Source organism: Nanorana parkeri, unplaced genomic scaffold, assembly GCF_000935625.1.
Source record: "Nanorana parkeri isolate BGI_ZX_2015 unplaced genomic scaffold, ASM93562v1 scaffold1739, whole genome shotgun sequence".
NCBI lineage: Eukaryota > Metazoa > Chordata > Amphibia > Anura > Dicroglossidae > Nanorana > Nanorana parkeri.
The window spans coordinates 1-19,858 of NW_017308007.1; the positions used below are offsets into that span (position 1 = coordinate 1).

General features: G+C 51.3%; 1 protein-coding gene across 1 annotated transcript in view; it reads left to right on the forward strand.

The window, feature by feature from the left end:
- Positions 1-52: 52 nt before the first annotated feature.
- PTPN23 (protein tyrosine phosphatase, non-receptor type 23) overlaps positions 53-19,858 on the forward strand; it is a gene marked incomplete at its 5' end in the record, with an annotated part of 27,735 nt that continues 7,929 nt past the window's right edge. Inside the window, 15 exons of the mRNA XM_018571349.1 lie at positions 53-224; positions 621-668; positions 2,730-2,786; positions 2,927-2,985; positions 4,010-4,089; positions 4,705-4,819; positions 6,521-6,586; positions 6,741-6,886; positions 7,464-7,775; positions 8,750-8,904; positions 11,043-11,164; positions 12,372-12,551; positions 14,710-15,948; positions 16,060-17,245; positions 18,752-18,936. Coding sequence (XP_018426851.1) covers positions 53-224; positions 621-668; positions 2,730-2,786; positions 2,927-2,985; positions 4,010-4,089; positions 4,705-4,819; positions 6,521-6,586; positions 6,741-6,886; positions 7,464-7,775; positions 8,750-8,904; positions 11,043-11,164; positions 12,372-12,551; positions 14,710-15,948; positions 16,060-17,245; positions 18,752-18,936 — 4,122 coding nt within the window. The remainder of the gene's footprint in view (positions 225-620; positions 669-2,729; positions 2,787-2,926; positions 2,986-4,009; positions 4,090-4,704; positions 4,820-6,520; positions 6,587-6,740; positions 6,887-7,463; positions 7,776-8,749; positions 8,905-11,042; positions 11,165-12,371; positions 12,552-14,709; positions 15,949-16,059; positions 17,246-18,751; positions 18,937-19,858) is intronic.

A 19,858-nucleotide genomic window follows, 5' to 3' on the forward strand; every position in this document is an offset into this window, starting at 1 on the left:
CAGCCTTCCCGTAGACCGCCAGGGTCAGGCCCAGCCTTCCCCCCGTTGACAGACCACCTCCAGCAACGCTCACAGTATTTGTCTCTTGGCAGGTGGTAGACTACTACAAGGAGGCCTGCCGGGCTCTGGAGAATTCAGAAACGGCCTCTCTCCTGGGGAAGATCCAGAAGGACTGGAAGAAGCTGGTGCAGATGAAGATTTATTACTTTGCTGCCATCGCTCATGTAAGTGAATTCTATGCAGCTTTCTCAGACTCCTGTCTGAGAAAGCTGCATATCGCTCATTGTGGGGCTCCTCTTATTTAAAGGGGACCTTTCACCTCTTTAACTTCATTTCTTCACATTTCTCCCCCTGTCATATTAAAAAAACACGCATAGTTTACAAGCTGGAGGGGGGGGTGTGGGGTGTATATGTATGAGTGTGACATGTACTGATGATGCGTCTGTGATGATTGTGTTTTTGGGGGAATCTGATTTGGAATCCTCTGCAGTTCTGTGTGAATGTTCTTCTCTATAGAACGGCGGAATATTCCGAGAACCTTTCAGATCTTCATGTGAAATTTTGTGATTTCTTCTAAATGATTCCGGTATTGATCTTCTGTGTTTCCAATCTCTCCGCAGCTGCACATGGGGAAGCAGGCAGAGGAGCAGCAGAAGTATGGAGAGCAGGTGTGTCCTCATGTCCTCCCTCTGTCCCGCCTGTCCAGTCATTCTCTGAACCAGAAAAAAACGCCCGATTGAAGCTGACTACATAAACTACATACTGGTTGGGTGTGCCCAGCCCGCCGCCGGCTGACGTGAGGAAAGCGATAGTGACTGGCCAGTAAAATCCATCACGGCCCATCAACTTTCCCTGGAGCGGGGTCAGTCAGGAATAGCTGGTCATGGCGAGGCCTACAAACGTTTCCGATTTTATCATCATCATTGGATTCTTCAATCGTGATGGCTCATCACACGTGGCCATTGCCTAGAGTGGTCTGCATGCAAATGCACCAGGATAAGGGGGGGTTATGGAGAAAAGGGGTGGGGGGGCTATGGGGACTATGTGGGGGTTATGGAGACAAGGAGGGCTTATGAGGAGGACATATGGAGAGGTTGTGGAGACCAGGAGGGCTTATTGAAATAAGAAGGGGTTATGAGGATGACATACGGAGGGTTTATGGAGATGAGATGGGGTTTTAAGGAGGGGTTATGTGGAGGAGGAGTTATGGAGATAAGGAGGGGTTATGGAAATGGGTTATGAGGAGGAGTTATAGATATGTGGAGGAAGGGTTATGGAGATGGGGTTTTAAGCAGGAGATATGGAGGGGTTATCTGGAGGAGGAGTTATGGAAATGGATTATGTGGAGGAGGAGGAGTTATGGAGATAAGGAGGGGTTATGGAAATGGGTTATGAGGAGGAGTTATAGAGATATGGAGGGGTTATGAGGGGGGGGGCAGGAGGAGTTTTGGAAATAAGGAGGGGTTATGGAAATGGGTTATGAGGAGGAGTTGTAGAGATATGGAGGGGTTATGAGGGGGGCAGGGGGAGTTGTAAAAAATAAGGAGGGGTTATTAGGAGGAGGAGTTATGGAGATGAGGAAAAGGGGTTGTGAGGATGCAGGGGGAGGATGAGGAGAGGTCTGTGTTCTGTGTAGTAATAAGAAAAGAGGCAGGCAGGGCTGACACCACATGCTTAGGAATTCGGAGCTGTGGTGTCATGCCAAAGAGGAAGTTTGGAGCACACGACATTTCTGGCACATCAGCAGTTATTCTTTTGTACTTGCAATGTGTTGAAAGGGAGCCTCCATAAGGAAAGGTGGACGTATCGCACAGATGACATTTTGCCTTCACTTACACTTCGAAACACTACAAATACGAACACTAGCTGTTGGTTCTGCAGAAACCCAGTGAGATCCAGTTATCTATAGCTGCTTATAGTGAGCTGACAACTCTGTCTATGCTGTGCTATAAAGTGGTGTTGTCAGCCATTCTCCATTCTTCCTTGCTGAACTACAAAATACTCCCCCCTTGATTTTGTTAATGTTACTGAGACATACGGTTGATCTCCACTTGTATATTCTGTTATAAGTCCTCATAGCCCCCTGATGTGGTCACTGTGAAATCAGTCGCTGCTCCTCAGTTCCCAGGAGGCAGGCGCTGGCAGAATGGATCTCGTCCACGTCTCTAATGAGCACAATAGTAAAGAGGACCTGCCACATACTGATGACATCAATATTTTGCTAAAACTTTATTGTTCAGCACTTGTACACAGACGCTCTTCCTGCGACCTCCCACTGACACGTTTAACCTGGCAAGGGCTTAATCGGAGACCTCCAAGCTTTTGTCCAAAGTGAAATGTATAAGAGGGGAGATCCCAGGCAGGGCCTCTGTAAACATGTTCAGAACAATAAAGTTTTATCATGTACACAGAAACCTTACCCGGGACCTCCACTCCTTCTTCACGTTTCACCTGGAGAAGGCTTAGATCTGTATGATTAGGCCCTTTCCAGGTGAAATGCGTCAGCTAGAAGGTCAAAGGTGGCGCTTTGGTGTTCATGAACAATAAAGTTTTAACAAAATGCTGGTGTCATTGGGTCATTTCCGACCAATCAAGAAGCAGGGCAGCGAGTCATTACACGCTGCCCGGCTTCCCGATTGGCTGGGAAGCTGGCTCCATGCTCTCTCTCTCTCACGGCCGGTCCTTTGTTTCTGTTTGGTGTGTTTGATTCATTTCATTTCTCTTTGCAGGTCGCCTATCTGCAGAGCTCTCTAGACAAGCTCGGTGAAGCTGTTAAGCTGTCCAAGGTAAGAGTTGCTCCGTGTCATACAACCGTCACGTTTCACCTTGTGTGTGTTCCGGTATTCCCCGGACTGTACGTGTCGTCTATGAATCTCACACCGTCTACCTATCCGCACCTACTTACCGCCATCTCCCTCTTCTTCAGGGTCAGCCGTCCACCGTCCAGGAAGCTCTGCGCTTCACCATGGATGTCATTGGAGGAAAGTAAGTTCAGAGTCCAAACCGACGGTTTCCTTCTGTAATAATTAGGGATGTACCGATACTGGTATCGGTATCGATGCCGATTATTTGCTCCGATGCCTAGCCCGACACTTCTGGTATCGGGAAGCCGGGCAGCGCATCAATTCTCGCTGCCCGGCTTCCTGATTGGGCGGGAAGCCGGCTCCATGCTCCCTCGTCACTCGTGAGAGAGAGAGCATGGAGCCGGCTTCCCAGCCAATCGGGAAGCCGGGCAGCGTGTAATGACTCGCTGCTCTGCTTCTTGATTGGTCGGAAAGCTGGCAAATCAGGAGGCCAGGTGCCGTGTAATGACGCAGAAATGGTTGTGAGGATATGTCACCAGCACTCCAGAATGGCAAACGAGTCACTTTTAGTGAATCTCCATTTTTTAAGAGGTCACTCAAAGTAGGGTCAAGCGCTTTCGGGCCCGCGCAGGGTCCCCTTCATCAGGCTAAAAGTGAACAAAAAAGACCCCTAACCCTTTTTTGTTCACTTTAAGCCTGATGAAGGGGACCCTGCGTGGCCCCCGAAAGCGCTTGACCCTACTTTGAGTGACCTCTTAAAAAATGGAGATTCACTAAAAGTGACTTGTTTGCCATTCTGGAGTGCTGGTGACATATCCTCGCAACCGTTTCTGCTTTAATGCGGCGCCATCCGCAGTCATTGCGAGCACCCACTTCTACCGATGGGAATTCCCGTAAGGTGTGCTACAGGACCTTGGACAGTTGTACCGTGTAATGACGCGGAGCACAGCTCTCTGGCCCGGAAGCCGGCGTCACGCTTTCTCGTCACCTATTGACCAGAGACCTATTGTCATTACACGCCGCCTGGCTTCCTGAATGGGACTTCCGGTACTCGGTTATTCCGAATCGGCGAGTACCAAAAAAAAATATCGGTACTCGATACCGAAATACCAGTTTCGGTGCATCCCTCGTAATAATTCACTCATCTGCGTTTAACAATTTCCCGCCGATGCTCATTATTCATCGCGATGTCTCTATCAAAACAGGTTCAACTCCTCCAAGAAAGACAATGATTTCATTTACCACGAATCTGTCCCGGCTCTGGATACTCTGCAGGCTGTGAAAGGTGCGTGACTAGAGATCGATGGAATCCATTATGACAATAATTATTATTGGTCCGTTCCACCTCACAGGGATATTCTAGATGAAGATGGGAACTGGCAGAATGAGGTGTCTTGTCTTTCCCCCAGCAGTAAGATCTCCCCGCCCACAGTTCCTGATTTTGTTCCCTCCCACCTTTTGCGTGTCCCAGCTTCTCCTACTACATCCTCCATGTTATGTAATGAATACAAAATCCAGCAGGTATGGCACGAGCCCCTCATAATGGGCACAGCGGGTGTACAGACCCGGGAACTCAGCACAGGGATGGTGGGAGCCCCTCATAATGGGCACAGCGGGTGTACAGACCCGGGAACTCAGCACAGGGATGGTGGGGGCCCCTCATAATGGGCACAGCGGGTGTACAGACCCGGGAACTCAGCACAGGGATGGTGGGGGCCCCTCATAATGGGCACAGCGGGTGTACAGACCCGGGAACTCGGTACAAAGATCTCACTAGTGGATTCCCCAAGAGAGAAAAGCAACTTTCCGCATCCACTAGACACTAGAATAAAGGGTTTAGGATGGAATTACTCTTTTTGTAAGAAAAATTCCAGTCTCACTTTGTTTTCTGCTCCCCCAGGTGCCCCGCTAGTAAAGGCTCTTCCTGTGAATCCCACCGACCCCACTGTGACTGGGCCTGATATCTTCTCCAAGCTGGTTCCGATGGCGGCACATGAGGCTTCCTCTCTGTACAGGTGAGTAAAGCTCCAGGGCTGACTCCATACATTCCAGGCAACGGGATGCAATATATCGGGATGAGGTCCAACCAACAATCATCTATCTCATTCCTAGAAGGGAGGTTCCCTGTTCTCATTCACATCCATGAAACAACTGCTAGCGAACTATACAAGCTCGTCTCCCAACAAATGGCACGCTCGTTGGCTCCTCTCGTAGCACTGCGTTTATGGTGGTGACCAGTAAAAGTTTAGTTTTGGTCTCATCATTCCAATGGTTTTGTTCCAGAAGCTTCACGGTGCCCAAACGGCATCCAGAGAAGCTTCAAAATTTCCGGAGCAAAATCGTTTGGCGTGATGGGACCAAAAACTGAACTTTATGGTTCCGTGGTCCAGAACATAGACCAAGAGAACCTTTCAGCGGTTGTAGCAGAACTGTGGGGGGCCATCGCAATCTCCTGAACTCTTCACGATTGAGCCGCTTCGGGGGAGTTCTCGATCATGCTGGACAGCCGAAGCTTTGGTCTCTTATCATGGGAGGCCCTTCTACAGGAGAAGTCGGGGTGATGGCATTTCCAGGTTCAGAGCTGGCAAACCCCCATCCGCTCTGGCCAGGGAAGGAGCCGATTGATCTGTCTGTGCTCATTTTACATGTGTAGTCTGCAAGATACACAGAGGGGGGACATTTTCTAAGACGGGAGCAGACAGAACCTGAGCAGGGCAACCAATCGGCTTCTATCTTCAGCTACTTAAAGTGATATTAAAGGCGAATTTTCTTTTTAATTTCTCCTTCTTTGGTGGAGGCTGTTGCTTTTTTTTTTTCTTTTAAAAGTTTTTAATTCGTTTTCTAGTGGGTCCCGGCAGCGCTCTTCCCCCCCTGCACGGGTGTCACCATCATTCTAATGGAGGCACCCGTGGCTGTGTGCGTCCATAGACACACACAGCCCTGTGGCAGGCCACGCCCCTTCCCTCTTTGATTGATGGCAGAAGGAGCCTATGGCTCCTCTGCCATCAATATCCTCAACCTGGAAGTTCGGGTAACGGAGGATCGCTTCGGGACCAGCGCAGCTGACAGGTAAGTCTGGGGGATACTGGGGTAGAAAGAAGGTGCTGGGCCGTTTTTACCCCAATGCAGAGAACGCATTAAGGTTAAAAAAAACGCCCAGACCTTAATATTGCTGTAAGCTTTAAAAAAGAAAGTCAGGAGCTGATTGGTTGCCATGCTCAGATGCTTCAGCTTGTCTGCTCCAGTATTAGAAAATTCCCCTTACATCTCGTCATGAAGCAACGTTTCGGGGCCACTCAGGGTCACTTCATCAGGCAAGACGAAGTCCTGATGAAGGGACCCTGAGTGGCCCATAAACGTTGCTTTATGACGAGATGTGCCAAAATGTTGCAGATTTTACCTTGGTGTGCCGGAGATATAGTATACTGTCTGCAAAACATGGCTCAACGAAAATCAAATTAAAAGATCACCCAAGCCGGGAGGAAAATGATTGGCTGAAGAGTAGGCGCGTCCTGCAACCTCCCGAATACAACAGCCTGCAGTGGAGATTCCTCCGTCCGCTCACCTTCTCTCGTTCAGGCTCTAGAGCGGCGTAGGGCTTCCTTTATTCTGTCTGCTTTGTAATCTTTTACTGTTACTTTGTAACTTTTTTTATACCATCACCATGAGCAGAGGTTGTGGTTTGTCCTGTCTGACTTTGTCATCATCTCTTCCAGTGAGGAGAAGGCCAAGCTGCTGAGGGACCTCATGTCCAAAATAGAAGCCAAGAATGAAGTTCTGGAGTAAGTTGACTTTATTACCTCCTCTGCTAAGGTGACCTGAACGCCGGGGGTGGTTAGAAGGGGGGGCTCCTTTTTATTTTGTTACTCTGAACTTTATGCCTGAGACAAATGCGGCGCTTTTGTCACCATTGTCTTTCCTCTTCCTGCCCCGCAGTCAGTTCACAGACTCTCTGCAGCTCGATCCGGACACGTTGGACAATTTGGACCTGTACAGCCACATCCCTCCGGCCCTGATGGAGAAGTGCGCGGCGCTGAGCGTGCGGCCGGACACGGTGAAGAGTTTGGTACAGTCCATGCAAGGTAAGTGCCAGCTGGGTGTGTAGAGGGATTCTCCGTATTCTACTGTGATGAAGAGGTCAGCGACCCTTTCCACATTGTGGCGCAGCCGGCGGGCCAGTGACCAATAGTGCGCCAGTCACATCATTTAATATCAATTTCTGCACAAGTGCAATGGTTATCGCAAATTAAATCACCCCAATTCCAGCACCTCCACACCTCAGATCTCCCCAATTCCTGCACCTCCACACCTCAGATCTCCCCAATTCCTGCACCTTCACACCTCAGATCACCCCAATTCCTGCACCTTCACCCCTCAGATCTCCCCAATTCCTGCACCTTCACCCCTTAGATCACCCCAATTCCTGCACCTTCTCTCGCTTCCCCTTTTTTGCTCCCACCCTTCGATGGCCTCTCAGCTGCTTCCTGGTTGCGATAGTGACACCGAGCGTCAAAATATCTTTCTAGATAGGGAGTCGTTTTTCCCCAGCTGTCCTCTTGTCTGTGTTGAGATGCAAATCATTGCTCACACGGGATATTCTATGTGGGTTTCCTCTCCTGACCCTTTACGATGACGTATATGTGTGCCGTGTCATTCCAGTGTTGTCTGGCGTGTACACCGATGTGGAGGCCTCCCTGAAGGACATCAAGGACCTGCTAGATGAAGATAAGAAGCAGGAGAAGGTGATGCAGGAGGAGGTTGGGAAACAGGCGGCGACAGCGGCTCCCTCCTCGCCTTCCATTACGGAAGTGAACAGAGAGTGGACCAAGTACATGGAGGTGCACGGGAAGGCCAGCTTCACCAACACCGAGCTGCACAAAGCTATGAACCAGCACATTAGTAACCTGAGGCTTCTCAGTGGGCCCCTGGACCAGCTCCAACAGGCACTTCCTGTTCCCAACCTGACAGAGGGTGAGTATAGCTCTACAACAGACTGTACATATTTACATTTCGGCAGTCTCTCCTGATGTGTTCTATCCCTCAGGACCTCCTTCCTCCTGCTGGAGACCCTCTAGAGATCTATATAGAGGAACCAGGACCTCTTTCCTCCCGCTGGGGACCCCTCTATTGATAATAAAGGTCTATATAGAGGAACCAGGACCTCCTTCTTCCGGCTGGGGACCCCTCTATTGATAATAAAGGTCTATATAGAGGAACTAGGACCTCCTTCCTCCTGCAGGGGACCCCTCTAGTGATCTATATAGAGGAATCAGGACCTCCTTCCTCCTGCTGGGGACCCCTCTATTGATAATAAAGGTCTATATAGAGGAACCAGGACCTCCTTCCTCCAGCTGGGGACCCCTCTATTGATAATAAAGGTCTATATAGAGGGATCAGGCCCTCCTTCCTCCTGCTGGAGATCCCTCTAGTGATAATAAAGGTCTATATAGAGGGATCAGGCCCTCCTTCCTCCTGCTGGAGATCCCTCTAGTGATAATAAAGGTCTATATAGAGGGATCAGGACCTCCTTCCTCCTGCTGGGGATCCCTCTAGAGTAAACTGTTGTCTGCTGTGTATGTCTATGGAGCTGCCTTGCAGTCAGGGAGCACCTGTGCATTAGGCATTCACTGTCCGGGTGGTGCCTTACCCTGCTGCTTGTATGCTTTGTGATATTCAGGGCTATCCTAGCTGTGGAGTCTGGTTGTCAGAGCAGAGGGGAAGCCGCATCCCAGCAGGAGAGGGGCTATGGCTCGGCATGCAGTGGGCCGGAGCCTGGCAGTGAACCACTGACCTACAATAGGGTATAACTAGTGATAGTTAAAGTAGATGAGACACTTCTCTCCTCCATATTAAGAATTTTGGGGTCTCTGCCATATAGCGACATGGAATAGAGGAGATGACCTGTGGTTGGTGTACCAGTCGGTGACCACATGCTCTATTTTCAGATGACAAGTCCGTCCTGCAGAACCTGAAACGGATCCTGCACAAGGTGCGGGAGATGAGAGATCAGCGTCTGTCTCTGGAGCAGCAGCTGAGGGACACCATACAGAAAGACGACATCACCACCTCTCTGGTCACCGCCGACCGCTCCGAGATGAAGGTAAGAGCTGTCTGTATGCCCGGCATCAGCCAGACACACTTGTTCTAATTCATGAAGTTGACAGCCTGCTCCCTATTGACAACACAGACAGTTTTTATTTTTCAGATACAGGTCTGGGCTCATCAGATCCCGGTTCAATACTGTTCACCAGTCTCCTGTCACAAAGATCCATGTCCGTAGAGCTCAGTCATTAAAGTGACATTAAACCCTCAGATTTTTTAACATAAACCAATACTGTAATGTGCGCCTTACTGTAATCCATGGTAGTTTCCCTTCTCTTTGCTGCTCTTCCTTTTAGATCCTCATGTCTTCTCATGCTGGGGGAGAACTTCCCTTTGCAGCTGAGGGCCTCTTCCTGTAGTGCTGGCTCAGGTTGGGAACCTGCACACAGACACCGTGTATCCATTCCAGAGACAAGGCAGTCTGCTGCAAAGGGAAGTTCTGCCCAGCATGAGAACAGATACAGATTTAAAAGGAAGAGCAGCAAAGAAGGGAAGCAACCATGGATTACAGTATGGCGCACATTACAGTATTTATGTTAAAATCTGAGGGTTTAATGTCACTTTAAAGTAGAACTATAGGCAAAGATTAGAAATTGATACGTAGAACATTAAAAAAAGTTACCCCATCTGTATTTTTCCCTTTATTCCCCCTGCAATGGATCCCGCCAGAGCTCTCTTTCTGTTAGACCAGGGATGTCCAAACTGCGGCCCTCCAGCTGCGGTGGAACTACGAATCCCATGAGGCTTTGCAAGATTCTCAGTCGCAGACATGACTCCCGGAGAGAGATGCTTCATGGGATTTGTAGTTTCACCACAGCTGGAGGGCCGCAGTTTGGACGTCCCTGTGTTGGAGGATGACATTGCTTGGCTGCCTCCTTGAGAAATGCCAAATGTCCCGGATTTGACAGTACGGTCCAGAATCTTGACCCTCTGTGCCGCCGGATATTGTGTGTGGGCCATGTCCCAAGCTCTGCTGTGTCCGCAGGACATTCTGATGTTGGGGAGGAGACTTGAATAATACTGTAGCAGCTGAGGGCCTCTTCCTGTAGTGCTGGCTCAGGTTGGGAACCTGCACACAGACACCGTGTATCCATTCCAGAGACAAGGCAGTCTGCTGCAAAGGGAAGTTCTGCCCAGCATGAGAACAGATACAGATTTAAAAGGAAGAGCAGCAAAGAAGGGAAGCAACCATGGATTACAGTATGGCGCACATTACAGTATTTATGTTAAAATCTGAGGGTTTAATGTCACTTTAAAGTAGAACTATAGGCAAAGATTAGAAATTGATACGTAGAACATTAAAAAAAGTTACCCCATCTGTATTTTTCCCTTTATTCCCCCTGCAATGGATCCCGCCAGAGCTCTCTTTCTGTTAGACCAGGGATGTCCAAACTGCGGCCCTCCAGCTGCGGTGGAACTACGAATCCCATGAGGCTTTGCAAGATTCTCAGTCGCAGACATGACTCCCGGAGAGAGATGCTTCATGGGATTTGTAGTTTCACCACAGCTGGAGGGCCGCAGTTTGGACGTCCCTGTGTTGGAGGATGACATTGCTTGGCTGCCTCCTTGAGAAATGCCAAATGTCCCGGATTTGACAGTACGGTCCAGAATCTTGACCCTCTGTGCCGCCGGATATTGTGTGTGGGCCATGTCCCAAGCTCTGCTGTGTCCGCAGGACATTCTGATGTTGGGGAGGAGACTTGAATAATACTGTTGTCAAGCTATTTGCATGTCCCATCAGCCGTAAGCTCCATGCACATTGCTCCATGCAAGCCGGATCTGTGCACGGCATTCCAAGCTCCCAGGTGATACGGCTGGTAACGGCCAATGGTAAATACTAGAGATGCACCGATGCTGCTATCGGTGCCGATACCCAGTATCTGGGCGGAACTTCCGGTCTGAGGGAGATTTCCTCTGACTGGCAGTGCCGTGAGGGAACATGGAGTCGGGAAGCCGGCTCCATGCTGATTGGCAGGGAAGCCGGCTCCATGCTGATTGGCAGGGAAGCCGGCTCCATGCTGATTGGCAGGGAAGCCGGCTCCATGCTGATTGGCAGGGAAGCCGGCTCCATGCTGAATCAGCATTGAGCCGGCCAAACGGATCTGATAATATGGTGACGCAACCTCCACCCCGCAGACACCTCATTACCCTCACATCACACTCGTATCGATCCTCTGCAGCAGTCATCACCGTACCACAGATGTCCCTCGGCCAGGCACCGCTCTCCAATCCGCTTTACCGCCACCTGACTCCGGTGTGTGTACAGCACCAGCACCGCCTGCTTGATCGTGATAGAGGATTTCTCGTGAGAGCGCTGGGCAGGCTGCGCAGTAGCGGCTGAGGGCTGATCACGCAGGCAGTGCAGGCGCTGTACACACACACCAGAGTCAGGCAGCGTTTGTACATCTCGTGAGTCTGAGACGTGGCCAGATCCGGGAGAGGTAAAGCGGCTTGGAGAGCGGTGTCTGCCCAGCTGGCTGAGGGACATCTGTGGTACGGTAATGACTGCCCCTGGGTGTGAGGAGAATGGGGCGTCTGCAGGGTGGAGGTTGTGTCACCGTATTATCAGATCTGTTTGGCCGGCTCAATGCTGATTTGGGTGAGAAGCCGGCTTCCTGGCCAATCGGCATCGAGCCGGCCAAACGGCATGGAGTCGGCTTCCCGGGCAATCAAGAAGCCCGGCGGTGGGTAATGACATGCCACCTGGCTCCCTGATTGCCCAATTCTGTTCTGTCCTCGTAGCCCGGCACCGCTGATTTCTCTCCTGCCTCTCCCGCGGGGAGACCCTGACCCCGAAACGTCACACTAAGTGTACTATACCTTTTTGCATGTACGTCAATAAATAGACGTGTTCTATCTACTGTTGGAGTGCCGGTGTCCATATTCTTCTGCATCGCTGTGACCGGTGGCCATCTGTCGACTACCGAGCACCCATGTTACTTCGATGGAGGAGCGGTCAGGGGTGCAATGGGTACATGGACTTAACCCCTGGGTGTGAGGAGAATGGGGCGTCTGCAGGGTGGAGGTTGTGTCACCGTATTATCAGATCTGTTTGGCCGGCTCAATGCTGATTTGGGTGAGAAGCCGGCTTCCTGGCCAATCGGCATCGAGCCGGCCAAACGGCATGGAGTCGGCTTCCCGGGCAATTAAGAAGCCCGGCGGTGGGTAATGACATGCCACCTGGCTCCCTGATTGCCCAGGAAGCCGACTCCATGATAGCGGTATCGGTACTCTGTAGTGTTCTATCTACTGTTGGAGTGCCGGTGTCCATATTCTTCTGCATCGCTGTGACCGGTGGCCATCTGTCGACTACCGAGCACCCATGTTACTTCGATGGAGGAGCGGTCAGGGGTGCAATGGGTACATGGACTTATTTCCATTTATGCCTCCGATAGAATGATTGTAAAGGATCCTCTCCATTGTATGTGTGTGTTCACCATCGGGGGTCCCTCTCTCGTCCTTCAGGTGGAATCACACCGTGCAGACACTGATCTCCTCCTACGAGGCCTATGAGGACCTGATGAAGAAGTCTCAGGAAGGGAAGGACTTTTATGCCGATTTGGAAAACAAAGTCGCCAAGCTTCTGGAAAAAACAAGAGCGGCATTCGAGGGATCGCAATCCAGCCGGCAGGCAAACCTGGAACGGTATGTGTCAGTTCTCCTGTATATTGCAGTGCATGTTAAGTCAATGAGGAAGAGCTACAGAGTATCCCAAATACAGCTTTGTGACCAGAAGACGTAGTCAAGCATGAAAGTTCAATGAGTTGTAACGGGGTTGAGATGGACACCAGTGCCCCATGTGTGTAAGGGTGTGTGACCCCTGAACCTGAATACGTGACGCACATAGAGAGGGCAAAGGTATGCGGGATTCTAAAAACAAATGGAACAGTCAATTAACTAGGAGGGGGAAGGGTTCATATACTTGGGCCTGAAAGACATTTTAGGAGAGGAAGTTGAGGCCACGGGGGTTTGCATGTGTAAGGGGCTATTAGTAGCAGGAGTAGGGAAGAGGTGAAGGATCAATAGGTTAGGTGGGTGATGTTGATGCAGCAGTCCTAGGGATAGGGGTACAGGGGGGGCCTGAAAGACATTTTAGGAGAGGAAGTTGGGGCCACGGGGGTTTGCATGTGTAAGGGTATTATTAGCAACAGTAGGGAAGAGGTGAAGGATCAATAGGTTAAGTGGGTGAGGTTGATGCAGCAGTCCCAGGGATAGGGGTACAGGGAGGACTGAGCAGGGAATCCCACATTATATTAAAGAGAACCTGTCAGAATGGTTTTACCCTTCACAGCTGAGGCTCCTATGCTCAGAAGACAGCCATTGCTTGACTCCTAAAAGCAATGCTTGCTCCAGGGCAGAGAGTATACCCTGCAGCACCACGGAACTTGTATTCATTGTGGGAGATCAGAAGCCAGCAGCAGCCTTCACGGGTGGGCGCTAATACAGAAGCGGCCATAGCTGACTTATTTTCCTAGGTCTTGCTTCAGGGTTGTCACTGATTTGGAACTAGCATGCCAGCAGTACAGTTTCATAACGTTTCAGGAGATGCTGGACAGGAAATTCACCTTTTTACTGTATGCGAGTGTTATGTAATGTGTTGTAGCCAGTAGGGTTAGGGAAACCCTAACAGTGTGAGTCTTTCCCATAGATGCCAACTGTCCCGGATTTGCCAGTATGGTCCAGAATCTTGGCCCTCCGGACATTGTGTCATGGGTCATGTCCCCAGATGAATGCATCAACCTTATTTCAGTTGCTGAGCATGTGCAATAACTCAATAAGGAGTTAATTGCAGGGATCAAGGCTAACAATGGGAATATTTACACTTTTTAGGGGCTTCGGGGAAATATTAGGGGGTCTAAACAGAGTCCTGATATTTCCCTTTTTAAAAGAGATTTAGGATGCACAGAGCCCTCGGAGACGCGCCGAGCCCTCGATCTCTTTTTCTGTATCCCCTGTGATCGATGAACAGAAATCCTCTGAGTGTTCCTGTTCATTGATAACATGAGAACATAGTAGTGTTACTATAATTACAACTATGAATGAACAGGAAGTGATGTAGAGGGGATGTAGATCACTTCCCGTTCATAATTGAGGATACAGTAACCATGCCATGTCCTCAATTATCTACAAACACTCAGCGATCACTGGTCACATGACTGCTTGTACCCGCTCTCCTCTCTGACACACTGTCACAGGAGGCTGAGCAAGCGGTGTAGAGAGGAAAGCCCAGCCTCCTGTGACGGCGCCGTCTCCGCCCACACAACGCTGCCGGACTGTGATAGGCGGCTGGGCGGTGTGGGAGGAGAGACGCCGGCCGCTCACATCGCTCTCCTCCCGCAGCGCTCGGCCGGCTGTCACAGTTTCTCTCCTCCCCGCTGGGACACAGAGCAGCGTCCAGCGGGGAGGAAAGAAACCTGGGACGCGCCGATGTATCTGCAGGATATGTATCTGTCCGATTTATATCGGTGCATCCCTAGTTGGTACGTATGCTTTCCTTTTAGTCTGCAAAGTTTGGGCAAGGCTGTGATCTCACAGGAAGTGTGTGTGGTATACACCACGGAGCACACTGGCATCATATTTGTAGGCACTTATTGAAAGTCCTTCACAAGTTGAGGATGCCGGCACCAATTTGGCTATCGGGGCAGCCATATGCAGAAGATGGAGGACACTGACTGCCATTTATTGGGTAGGCTTTGATCTTTCTGTCAGTTTACCAAAATAATTTAAATGATGATTCAAGTGCACTTTAAGACGAGGATCTCTCTTCCTTGTTCCTTCATTAGTATTTCTCTTGTGTTTTCAGAGAGATGAAAAAGAAGCCGCCTCCCCGTCCAACTGCCCCTAAACCAGCGCTTGAGAAGAAGGCTTCTGACATGGACCTTGACAACATTCCTGCAGCTGATCTGGCCGACCTACAGAGATTTTCATCCCTCTTCCTTTCTGATCTCCCAGAAGAGCTGAGGAGTTTACCGCCTGAGGCCCTACTCGCCCACCTGGACCGGATGACCGCCGATAACTTTGGTGCCTTTCCTGCATATGGTGGAATGAGGCCACGCATGGCAAACCCTTTTCGGGGTGTTAGAACATCTACCGCTCCCATGCCTGACCAGCATGCAGTGCCTTTTAACCAGGTCCCTTTTAACGCCCATGGTATGCCATACGCCCCAGGAGCTATGCCCGGCCACCCCTACCCACCCGTCTCTTACGGCAATATGCCCCCCGTGACTTCGGGAACTGCTGTTCCTTCACAGTTCATGCATCCTTCTCAAAATCAGGCCATGGCACACGGTCAAATACCAACCTCTTCTCCTTCGAGGGTGCCAACGGCGTATCCAGCAGGTGGGCCTGTGCAACCAAACCCAGCATCGTCCCCTATGGCGCCAGGGTACCGGCCTGCAGCTGTGGCACCGCAGAGAACTTCCCCGCAGCATATGCCAACTCCTGTCTCTCAGTTTCAGCCAAATGCTGCCGCAATGTTTGGTTCGCACGTTCCTTCTGCGGCCTTCACCCAGAGTGCAGCTGGTCAGCCTCATGATTCCAGCCATCGGTTCTCTAACCAGATGCTGCCAAACAATATGCAGCCTCCAATGACGCATGCAATCCGGACAGCAACAACTACAGTGGACAGCATTCAGGGGCCAATATCGAGCTATGCAGCCCCCCGGTTACCGGGACCAGTCCCAGTTGGAGGAGCTCCACAACACCCGCCCTTGAGTCACCCTCAGGGTGGTTACATTGGAGCCCCCGCTCCTGGCCAGACCACTCCTTTTCCATACCCGCAAAGTGGAGTTCAGAATTATGTTCAGCCTCCCCCACCACATTTATCTCATGCCCAGATGTTTCCCATTCCTGGTCAGACACAACAAAGACTGGACATGCAGGTCAGGCCACAGCCCCTACAACCACAGTATGGGGCCCCTGCCCAGCCTCAGTTTGCGCCTCAGATGAGGGCCCCTGTCCACCACCAACAGCAGCCTACTGCTTTTCAACAGCAAGGACTGCCTCTCAGTACCCCAATGACTCCTCAGCAACAATTTCAGCAGTATCCAATGCAGCCTCCGCATGCCGCTATGCAGCCTCCTCACTCTGCCGCGCCGCCGCCAACTTCCACCATGCATCCCGGACATTCTACTGTACCACCACACGGTTCTGCTTTGCAGCCTCCTCACTCTGCAGTGCAACCGATGCACCCTGGCGTTCAACTCCCTCCTCATTTGGTGGGGCAGCGTTTTCCTCTTGCGCAGCAGGATAAGCCTCCTCAGCCTCCACTTCATACATCGTTCCCTGGCGCTCTTCCGAGAGCTTCTGCCCAACCGCTACAGCCTGTGCCTCTACCTTTGAGCCAGTCCACATCTCATATCCTCCCACATGCCATTCCAGCAGCTCAACCTCTACCTCCTGGGTCAGCCTCCCAGATTGCACCATCTATGCCCTTTGCTGCCCCTGTTAGTGGAGTTGTAAATTCAGTACACTCGGGTCCTCAAATGCCAATTGGGGCCCCTCAGGGTGCATCCCTCCCTCACCACATACAGCCTGCCAGCAGCCCTGCGATCAGCCATGTTCCAGGTGCTGCTATTGTTTCAGGGGCAGCAGGTGTTCCGTCTCCGGCACCCTCTCCGCAGCCATCCCTGGTCGTCCAGCCTCCGGCAGTCCTTCCCTCGGTCGTGTCTACCACCGCAGCTATGCCTCAGAGACCTCCCCCTTCACTGACTCCTGGAACAACTCCTTTAAGCCAGGGCTCTACGGAACCCGTATTTCAGAGACAGAATTCCACGACCGATGACCTCCTATCCTCTAGTCCCGAAAGCCAACATGGAGGTTCCAAGACAACGGTAGGACAGCCCTTGCTGCAGCCGACCAAGGCCGATGCTAAAGACGGACAGAAACCCAAAGGCATTCAGCTGATCGAGAACGACCCGTACGAGAAACCGGAGCACGTGATGAGGCTGCTGTCCGAACTCGATCGCTTCCGGGTTGCGGTGAGCTCTCTCGAGAAGCCGGTGCCCGGTGCTGCGACTCGGCTCGACTCGATGTGGAAGGAGTTCCAGGACGCCCAGGAAAAGGAGGCCAGGACCCTCTCCATCGCCATCGCTCGCTGCTATACTATGAAGAACAGGCACCAGGACATCATGCCCTACGACAAGAACCGTATAGTCCTGCAGTCGGGGAAAGACGACTACATCAATGCCAGCAAGATTGAAGACCTGTCTTCTTATTGTCCAACCATCATCGCCACCCAGGCCCCGCTCCTGGGGACCGTCTCCGACTTCTGGCTGATGACTTACGAGCAAAAGGTGTCGCTGATTGTGATGCTGGTGTCCGACCTGGAGATAGAAAAGGTTAGTACGGGTGGGATGACTACGCTGCACCTCGGGGGTTTATTAAAGGAGAACTATGGGGTCAAGGCTTTCCCCCATAGTTCTCATTAGGGTAACGGGAGGACACAAACTAGCATCCTCCCGTCACCCTAAGCTCAGTATATAGGGAGCTACAGCTCGCGGTATACTGAGACGCCGCAGCCGGAGCGGATCCCGACATCGATGTCCAGATCCGCCCAGCTGCGTAAGGGACAGCTGGCTCTGCCTATCTCGAGGCAGAGCCAGCTGTACCCGCCCCCTCCGATCCGCCAGTCAGCGCTGGAGGATCAGAGCCGGGAGGGGGGAATCCAGCCCTTCCCCTGTCACGGCAGAGAGCCGTGACAGGATCGAGAGGCGAGCGAACGCCGGTATATGTTCGCTCACCTCCCGATCTACTGAGCCGACCTGTGACAGTCTCATTGTCACAGGTCGGCTAGAACTATGAGGAGGAGTGAAAGCACCCCCCCCTCTCATAGTTCTCCTTTAAAGCTGAACTCAGGGCAGATATAAAGTAATGCAACTACAAATCCTTTGTCAAATACGGTGTATGCATTTCATGTATGAGCTTAGCCTGGAGTTCAGCTTTAGGCGACGTGTAGAAGGGTTAGAACCTCTGTCAGGGTTTTCTTCCCATCTTCATCCCTCTTGCAGTAATTCCCCCTCATCTCCTGTCCCTATGACACAGTGACGCTGATTTGCTAAAATGTCACCCAATAAATTGTGTTAATAAAACCTTTCATTATCCAGCCATGTGCAGATTAAATAGGTTCACGTGGATTGTATGTCGCGGGATTGGATAATCAAAGTGAATATTCGCAAAATGTATCGCGTGGACATTTCCAAATCCTTTATGAATCAGCCCCAATTTGTGATGGGGACGTGAGAGGAAGTCTTCCGATCAGAGAGATACTAGGGGGGGTTCAATGACCAGACTTGATGTGCAGGGGTTGGGTCTTTGGCCAGGCCCGGTGTGCAGGGGTTGGGTCTTTGGCCAGGCCCGGTGTGCAGGGGTTGGGTCTTTGGCCAGGCCCGGTGTGCAGGGGTTGGGGCTTTGGCCGGGCCCAGTGTGCAGGGGTTGGGTCTTTGGCCGGGCCCGGTGTGCAGGGGTTGGATTCGTGGGCAGACCTAGTGTATGTGGCATTAGGATGGGGCAGGAGTCAGTGACCAGACCTGGTGTGTGGAGGGGTAGGATGAAGGGGGGGGCGAAAAGCAGACCTGGTGTGTAAGGGTTGGGCCTAAGGCCAGGACTGGTGTGTGTTTGGCAGGGGATGGGGGGCAGTGGCCAGACCTGGTGTGTGGCAGGGGGGCCACTGACCATACCTCTGCTCACTTCATTTCCTTCAAGCCATGGTAATGTAGTTGCCACGTCACGCTGCTCATTGTTGTCACTCTGTGTGGTCACGCTGCTCATTGTTGTCACTCTGTGTGGTCACGCTGCTCATTGTTGTCACTCTGTGTGTAAATTACAACTTGTCCTTCTCTCCACAGCAAAAAGTGGTGCGCTACTTCCCCACCGAGCGCGGCCAGCCCGTTCTTCATGGACAGATCACGCTGACTCTGACCAGCCATAAGGTGGCCGACACGCACGTGGAGAGAGTCATCTCGCTGCAGTACAAGGACCAGAGCCTGAAACGCTCCATCATTCACCTGCAGTTCACCTCCTGGCCGGAGCTGTACGTCCTCCACGTTATTTGTACAACGATGAAAAGCTGAACCCGGGCCGAGCCACGAAATACACAGAGAGATGACATATGGGGGGGATGTTTTATCTGCCAAAGGATTCGTAGTTCTGTCCATCAAGTCTTAAGATTTACACAGCTCTGCCACATAGCACAGGCCTGTCTGCCAGGGGAGGAGACCTGATTTTTCTCTGCTGCAGTTCAGGAACACTCGCAGGTCTTGTCCCTCCCCCAAGCCTGTAACTGGACAGTGAAGGAGAAGAAAGAGACTGATGAGCTCCTCTCTCTCTCTTCTCTCCTATCAGCAGGTTTCTTCTTAGCACACGAGTACTGTATGTCCATCCGAAGCTTTTATTCTCAGTTTCGGTTTGATTGAGGAAGGATTAGAACCCATTAGGTTTTTTTTACTTCTCTCTGGGGCTCCATTAGAGAGATTTCCCCTCACTTCCTGTCCTGCTGAATGCATTTTACCAGACAGGAAGTGGTGGGGACTCTCCAGCAGCAGCCCAAACCGAAATGAAAAAAGCTTTTCTTTAGTGGAGTAGGAAAAGGCTCGGTCAGGTTTTTATTTCTGCTTGTGTCTCAGTTTCAGATTTTCCCTCACTTCCTGTCCGGTAAAACAGACCGCAGGAAGTAAGAGGAGAGTTTAGTAGAAGCCAGTCAGGGTTCCAGTCCTTCTGTACGCTCTCAAAAACGACAAAAAATAGATTTCTCCTCCATTGATGGACAGAGGAAATCATTAACCTTTCGGGTTATACTTCCGCCTACAGGAGGATTGGACGCTGGCAAACAAAAGTATTGTTGGCTAGGATAACCCCTCCCACTACCGGCGTGCCTCCCTCTTTTGGATGAGGTTGACCTTTGGCATGGTTGGCGTCTCTCTTCTTGGTCCTCGGGTATCAGGCGTAGTCCTCCA